Source organism: Bidens hawaiensis, unplaced genomic scaffold, assembly GCF_021521415.1.
Source record: "Bidens hawaiensis isolate Kalapana, Puna unplaced genomic scaffold, B.hawaiensis_p1.1 tig00067712_1, whole genome shotgun sequence".
Taxonomy (NCBI): Eukaryota; Viridiplantae; Streptophyta; class Magnoliopsida; order Asterales; family Asteraceae; genus Bidens; species Bidens hawaiensis.
Window position 1 is genome coordinate 43,480 of NW_027502002.1, and position 8,674 is coordinate 52,153.

The 8,674-nt window shown below is 31.6% G+C and overlaps 1 protein-coding gene across 1 annotated transcript; it reads right to left on the minus strand.

Moving 5' to 3' along the window:
- Positions 1–2,602: 2,602 nt before the first annotated feature.
- LOC143605036 (uncharacterized) lies at positions 2,603–4,310 on the minus strand. The gene is made up of 2 exons (XM_077081297.1): positions 3,515–4,310; positions 2,603–3,111 (listed from the first exon to the last, which is right to left on the minus strand). The coding sequence occupies exons 1-2, from the start codon at positions 4,308–4,310 to the stop codon at positions 2,603–2,605; spliced, it is 1,305 nt and encodes a 434-aa protein (XP_076937412.1).
- Between the last annotated feature and the right edge of the window lie 4,364 nt (positions 4,311–8,674).

An 8,674-nucleotide genomic window follows, 5' to 3' on the forward strand; every position in this document is an offset into this window, starting at 1 on the left:
GCTTACCTAGTAACAGGATCGGAGCTGGAAACAACGGATGCTTGGGAAAGGATTAGTGCAAGTTTGTAGTTCTTTGAAGTGTGTTTTGGGTGATAATTTAGGCTACAAATTTATAGGCAAACTCAAGGGAACACAATCCCTTGCTTTAGGGGATTGAAATCTTTTCATATCTAAATGTAATGATGATAAAGTATGGAAGTTATTATTATTTACTTAAGAGTGGAGTGGTGGATAAAAGATTTTGATTTGATTTGGACAGAACATGCAGGTCTGGGGTTGGTGAGAATAGGGTGGCTGACAGTTGACTTTTCATGTTACAGTGTGCTTTTTCAGGTACTTTTGTCAGTGTACAGTAAAAAGTGGAAAAATCTCTGAAACACGCTACTGTTTCCTTTCGGGCGGGAGTAATCTCCTTAACTGGAGAATAGACCAAGTGTTCTGCGCGTATAACTTGGTGCGCATAGCTTTCTGCGTATAGGACATGTCTTTGCTGCGGGTAGGTGCGTAACCTTCTCGCAGTTAGGGACATTTGAGTTTCATTTGTAGATTCTCCAGGTGGTCTTGGTATTTCAACATAGTGATCAGTCATGTTGAAGTCAATTCCATCTTGGAGCTTCAGACAAACTAGCTCTCAACGTTCCCGCCATGCGGGTAGGTTAGTTCCCTTCCGCACGCGCATAAACGATGTAGGATGCACCCGCCTTAGCATCATGCGGGATGGCCAAATCATTCACGCATGGCGCATATAACATATGCTCACGCTGGTTCTTAACATGGTGCGCTCGCGCAGGTTGCACATAACAAATGCACGCGCTTAATATTTACAATCACCTAATTATTAGGTTGATTACTTAGCTTATGGGTTTGGGAAATTACCGGTTGTCACACTAGGGCTTTAGACTTAAACTTGATTAAAGTCTTCAAATAAAAAGAGACATTATATATTGATATTTAATGAGCAAAATAGCATAGAAAGTATGTGTTGCTTTGGTGATAAATCTATTTGTTGCCTTGTTTCAGGTCACGGGTTCAAGACCTGTTTTAAGCGATATTTTTTCCTTTTTTTAATACATAATTGTCATAAAAGGGCCGCAATATCTCATTTGATTTAGGCTTCTAAAAGCGTTGAGCCAGCCCTGTATAAAGTGTAAGAAGGGTTTAAGAATTAATTTCTCATGTCCCCTAAACCTGATGCATGCTCTCGAGACTCAAGTTCATCAACAACAGATTTTCTTGCTTTGTTTTTCGTTGTGCTCGCCGGTTTTCTCATCAAAACCTTGAATGCCTCGTTATTAAACTCTCTATTTACTTGTCATGCTCAACGAGTTCTTCAATAGTGGTTTTCGTTCATTTTTATTTTACATAATTGAGTTATGGCTTATACACTAGCATCCCTTTGGTCTTTTGACATTTCACCTTCTCATGTTTTTCATCAATCATATATGAAAATTAGCATGGACTATCATGTCATATACGTTTGCAATGACATGTTTTGGTGTTTTACATGTGAAAAAGATAGCACAACGGTTGTATATATTTTGGTTGTTCTCTTTACTTGGACAAGGCAAGCTTCGACATTCTTTCTTGTTTAGATGGTTAAGTTTAAAATCAAGATGTAAGTATTAACAAAAGGGGTTGAATCTCAGCATCAGTTACAAAGTTGAACGCAACTTGTAATGATTTTGTCACACCATTATAAAATACGTGTATCTACATCAAACTTGTACGATTAGACATATTTGTAATTATTTTAACACAATTATAAAATTTACCTGTAAAACCCATTAAAACATTACTACAAAATTATATGTGTTCCATTGGAGCATTTTATACTTTATTATTTGTATATTTATAATTGCTAAGTGAAATTGTCCTATTGGTTGTAAAAAGTTACTGATTTTGATTATTGTATATATAAATACAAAATAATGGTATCCAAATGTTCATCGGTCGTGCTCAATATTCTTGAAGTTTATAGGTTCTTGAAATACCATCTCCATTATCATCACCAGTGAAAACTACACAAGAAAAAAATGTAAATTGAAACTCCAAATTACATATCAAGTCAAAAGCAAAAGGAAGAAAATGGTGTATGCCATGAGTCATCGCTGGGCATCCCTTAATTATTCAAGGATAGGTCCGGGCCGGGGGGGGGGGGGGGATGCTTGACCTCGACAATAACTTTCACTTCCTTACCAGTGAGGCACCATCATGAAGACAACAGAACCACACGTTAGAAAGAAACATAGAAAACAAAATAAACTAAAATCATATCCAAGTGTGACATGCATGTATTAAACATCACTTCACATTACCAAGAATATAATTCATATATTATTCGTCAGGTTTTAGGTTAATCATAAAATGCTGGTAGAAAAAATGCTTTCATAAAAGAACATGAAAAATAAATCATCTACAGCTTTGATACACACATAACAAAAGAAACGTGAGTCTATGATTAGCTACCTTATGTAAAATGATCGGTTCCATACGTACAACAAAAAGGTATATAAGCTCAATCCGGTCAACCATGTATCACCGGGTTGAACATTCGATTATAGCCAACAGGCGATAGCAAATCGACTACATGAAAATAGCATTATCAAAGATCTTTTTGGCTAAGAATGCTGATCGGTGACTTTTTATAACTATTACTCTCTATCACGATTTCAAACAAATCCCCTTCAGAAGCCTCATCGTAATCCTTTGTCATACCTTTATTTACGTGTTGTGCACTTCTTGTTGTTGATTGATTTAACCATTGCGAATCTATTATACCCATTGAGAAAAGCTCTTTGCTATCTTCATACCCCATCGATGGAGAATTTGCCATAGGTCCAATAAAGCAAGGATTTTGAGTTCTTTGCAAATTCGCGGGTGCATATTTAAATATACTTTGTCCAAAATTTACAAGCACCGTAACATCATCATTCGCAGCTAATATAGGATAAAGCGGAGTCTCAAATTCCTCCCCCTTACAATTGATTTCATGTACTAGTTTAGAATCTACCGTAAAGAAAACCTTCTTCTGACTTGGGTTATAACCACATCCAATCACTTTACCATTTCTTTCCCATCTTTCAATATTTGATTCACTTACAAGTTTAATTCCTACAAAACCATGAATCAAACACCATCACTACCAAACAAAACAAAAAAAGTTATGCACAAAATTAATCAATAATCTCATAAGTGAATTAGTTTACAACTATAGTTGTAGTTTTGTCAAAACCAACTATTTTGTTTATAAAAAACACTCAACTCAACATGCAAAGTAGGTAGACCTACTAATGATACTATGTTATATTTTATGTACTTCATTACAGACTAAAGTGAAAACAAACAATATTCTTTTGTCCCTAAGTATATATTCTTTTAGTTACATTACACACACAACTACTACTTTACAAAAAATTAAATAAAAAAACAAAAAACACAACCTTTGTCTTGATTTTGTTGGATTTAACTTGTTTAGAATAAGCATATATGTTGGAAAAAGAAATAGAAAACATACCATCCAAGCAAATAGACCCATCGGAATTAAACCCCACGGATCCCGGATAACTCCCCGGAAGTTTCACCGGAAGTGAACCTCCACCGGTAAGCCCCACCGACAACATAACATTCCCCTCAACTATTTCCTTTGTACAACTTCGGCCCCTCAACTCTTCAACATTGGCATGCAAGTCCCTCTCATCCAAACCATCCTCTTGAATTAACTTAATATTCTCACCTTCTCCTGAAGTCACCCTTCCCTTTACGTTAGCATCACTTCTGCCTTCGTTTTCGCAACCGGACAATATCATAATTTCGAAGTAAGCCTCTTGAGGAAACGGAAATGAGTTCCCTAACGTCGGACCGGGTAACGGTAACGCCGATTTAATAACGGAAGAAGTGGTTTTAATATTTCTTATTAATCCGGAATTAAGTCTAATCTTTTGCATGAAATCAGCGGACCCTGGACAGACTTCCCAGCTAGTTTCCACGTCATCCACGTCTCCACAGGCAGCATCACCTCCGGCAGCACAAGACCCTAATAAAAACCGGTTTGATCGGGTGGATGATGAGGAGACGTACTCGGTGAAAGCGAATCGTGACCACCCGTTTTCGATGGCGTCGGTGACGAGTGCAGGGTGGTCGGACCAATTAAATAATTGTTTTGATGATGTTCCACGTCGGGAAATGGTTAGGGATCCAATGGCTTGTTGTGGTGGTTTAGGGTGGCGTTGAAAGTGTTGGAAGAAGAAGAAAAGGAGGAGGAATAATCCGGCGGATGCGACCGCCAGTGTGATGTGTATGAACCCGAACATTATAATGGTTCTGGTGATGAATTGAGCTATTGAAGATGTTATAACTTGTATATGAAAATGGACGGCAGACTGGAATAGAATACATAAAATATTGAAGACTGGTTTAAGAAGAGAGAAACATAAAATATTAAGAAATGGTTAGTGAATAGAATACAAGAAATTAATTAAAGAATAATGTGGTTTTTAATTTTTTGTTTTCTTCTACCAACACACATGTTTCAAACTATAAATACATTGGAGTAAGATTACTTGCTTCTTATTAATTTAATAATAAGATGTTGTCATGAAGTATTAGAATATGAAGTAAGTGGTCGTGGTTGAGAATAAAGTTATAATAATGTTTTGTAGCTTTGTTTTGATAACTAATACTATGAACCCGTGTGATATACGGGTGGTTAAAAAAGACAACAAAAAAATGATTAAGTTTACATTCAAATTCTTGCATAATATCAAAAACAAATTTGAGATACAGAATTTATGTCATGGATCTAATCAAAATTTAAAACAATGAATTGAATCAAAAATTTAAACTTACATCGAATTGAGTAGAACACTTGTCGTTCTCTAACCCTAGATATTCCAAAGGTCTAATTCTCTATAAGCAACAGTGATTGCAACAATTAACCAATTTCTTATTAACTTTTAATCTAGAATCATCGAATTAGAAAGTTACATTATCAATTAAAGTTCCACTCATCGAATTAGAAGACGAAATTGTGACAATCGAAAATACCTGTTATGAAGAAGGAACCAATGATGATTGTTGATTTTTCGATAGAGAACAAAAGACTAAAGACGGTGGAGATGGTGTTTTTGTGAAAATTAAGGGCTGACCTGAAATTTGTATGAAGTATATGTGGAATTGATCGAACCGATAAGAGTGATTATTTTAATTTAATTTTGATTTACTATATTAAGGAGAAATTCTAAAATTTGAATGTAATTTAATTTAATTTTGAATTGTTTTATTAGCAAGAAATTATGAGAATACATATTATTTATGGAAAGAATTATTCAATTTAATTGAATTTTAAATTATTTTATTAGTAAAAAATTATGAGAATAAATGTTATTTATATAAAGAAATGTTGCTTTAATATGTATATACTAAACTGATACGTTTTTAAAATAACCCATTTTGACTCAACCCAAAGCAAATCGAAACATTTCTAAAATAGCCCGTTTTCATAAATAAAAATTAAAATAACACACTTTAAGACTAAGAAGAAAAATGAAGGGTCACATACAACGGTCTTAGCCTTTGAAATCCTTTCAACCAAATGCGAATTCATTATTACTGGTTACGAATATCCAAAAAAAAAATAAAAAACTTCAATGACTTCACCCACTTGAAAGTTGAAACTCATGTGAACCTTTCACTTAATTTGTAAACCTTCCATATTCTTTCATTTTTTAATAAGCACTAAAACCAAACACCAAATAAACTAAGTATAAATTTAAACAAAACTAAATTGAAAAAAAAAAAACTAAACCAAAACCGAAAACATAAATAAAACCAAATGCCAATAAAAGTAAAACAGAAACCAAAATGAAACTGAAAAACTAAAACCGGTTAATATGAGACCGAACCAAAAACAAAAACTATAAAAACCCGAAACGAAAACTAAATAAAGTTAAACCCACCTACAGCGAAACTAAATAAAAAAAAGAAACCAAATCGAACCGAAAAAAAATTATAAAAACTAAAACCGAATAAAAACCAAAAATCGAAATGAAATCAAAATAAAAAAATAACTACTATTAAACTTTAAAAAGAAAAACCCCAAACTCATTAAGAAACACATGTATTAATCTTACTATACTATTAAAGCAACATATATTTTCCACATGTCATTTAACTAGGTTATCCACATAGAATGCCAAGTATACAATTTCTATAAATAAATTATCCACCTAATAAACAATTTAATTATAAAATTAACTCCTAAGTTGGAGAATAATTCAAAATAAATGGTTATAATTACCATTTATTGAGTAACAAAGACAATTAATTGTTTTGATTGTTATTTTCTAAAATTTTGAGACTTTGTTATTTATTTATTTTTTTTATTTTGGGAAATTATTTATGAACGTTTGGACTGGATGTATGGATGTTTGGATTGAAATGGTGGTTTAAGTCACGAATTTTAGATTTTATTGTTGCTTTATTAATCGGTTTAATCAAAATTATAATTGTTATATCTCATTGTTATATTCATATTTGTAGCATTTTTATGTTGTGTACTTATATGCTTTATAATTTCAGTAAAAATAGTTTTTATAGCACACAACTTATGTTACAACATCTACATGTTTATGATTCGTAGCTTACAACATATGATTTCAGTACATGATGAAGTTTAATTAACATGTCTTTTTTATTTCATGGTATAAATTAGAAATATGTTTTAAATTGTTATTTATCTCTGTTTTTTTTGTATGTTGGATCTTTTTAATTAAAACAACAATGTAATACCTTATATTAATTAGATTATCTGCCGTTTACAATTCATTAAATTGTATAACACACACACACACACATATATATATATATGAAGTTTTATATATTTTCATCCATGTGAAACACGAGATCTAACCTAGTAGTATAATAGATTAGAATATGTTGAATGTAATTAAGTTGAATATAATTTAATACAATTTTAAATTATTTCATTAGCAAGAAGTTATGAAAATACATATTATTTATGGAAAGAATTACTGCTTTAATATAGTATAGTATATAGATAAGTTTGTGTGTGAATTTTGGAAATGGTGTAACGCTACGGCTTAGTATATAATAAATACACAATTAAGAGAACTTTAATACCCACAATAATCAAGAAAGCATATGTCATGTTGTGTATTTCACAAGGCTATTATACAATCAGGATCAAAATAATATGATCACTATACATAGTCATATGATGCAACGACCCAAGTTGAAGAAAGTGAATATGAGGCTGTTAGGCATGTAAACTTGCATGCAAAATCATCAAAATTACATCGTTTTAAATAGAGTTTTCAAAAATAATTGATTATATTCTTTTTTTTTTAATTTCCATTTACTTCTATTAATATAAGAAATGTAAATACATCTCTAGTTTGAATCATTGTCCTCAAAGAAGCATATCTCGCAAATCAACTTCATCATCCATTGATCATAAAAATCATCACATTTTTCAAAATTTCAAATATTGGTTGTCGCTAAACTTTCCTAGTATATAATGGAACTGATTTTTCACTTTTATTCATATCATCGTTTTGCATAATTATGCTTTTAGTAAATTGATATAAAAAAATGATCATCTTAAAACTTACTTGTGAAGATAAGAGTTTACATTTTTTATCCTCATGCCAAAAATAATTGATAATAATAAAAATATGATCTAAATCATTGATTGGCAGGATTAGATGTCACGAGAAGAAGATGATTTAGAATTAGGCATATAATTAACATTTTCTTATTAAGTAATGGAATGGAAGTATATATGAATTAAAAAGTATAGAATCAATTATTCTTGAAAACTCTTATTCAAACGACGTAGTTTTCATGGTTTCACATATAAGTTTACATGCCTAATAGTTCCATATTCACTTTCCACACACACACACACACACATATATATAGGAGAGATTTCAAATGAGAACCCCTTTGAGGTTTAAGAACTCGAAAAAACTCAGTGTAACGATTTTTTTTTTTTTGAATTTTTTTTACACATGCGTAATATATGTAGGTTACATACACGTGAAAAAATTACATAATTTTTTACGCACCGAGTCGAATTTTTACACATGTGTAACGGACGTAAAAATTAGTGTAACCACTTACATCTTTATTTTCTCTCATACTTTGACTTTTTTGTCATATTTAATCTCAACCATATATTCCAATTCATTTAGTTAAATGTTTGGCCTAGAATGGAGTTCTAAGTTCTTACAACTCAACATGGTTCTCAAAAAACCCATCCAATATATATATATATATATATATATATATATATATATATATATATATATATATATATATATATATATATCGAGATAGATCTAGGTTTCTAACTTAGAGAACAAAATAAACAAGCATGCTCAAATATAAGAAGAGAATAAGTGGTAGCCCATGAGTCTCCCTTGTCTTCAATCTTCAACAAGTTCAACAATCATCTTATTTTCATTTAAAACGAGCCAAAACAAGAATAGCCTTCACAAACCTACATATGTGATCAGGTTTGGAGGACCTTTGATATTAGTCTATTCTTGTATCAGATTATAAAATTATATCTCAAACTGATGCTATCTCAATTATTTACACAAATCACATAGGGCCTTTGGTATCCAAGTCTACACTCATACTCGATTGTGACATT

Excerpts from the sequence above, each read along its gene's own strand:
- LOC143605036 (XM_077081297.1), bottom strand. The coding sequence starts at position 4,310 with ATGTTCGGGTTCATACACATCACACTGGCGGTCGCATCCGCCGGATTA. Across the intron at positions 3,112-3,514 it reads TGGGTCTATTTGCTTGGATG|GAATTAAACTTGTAAGTGAA; the intron begins GTATGTTTTCTA and ends ATGGTTTTGTAG.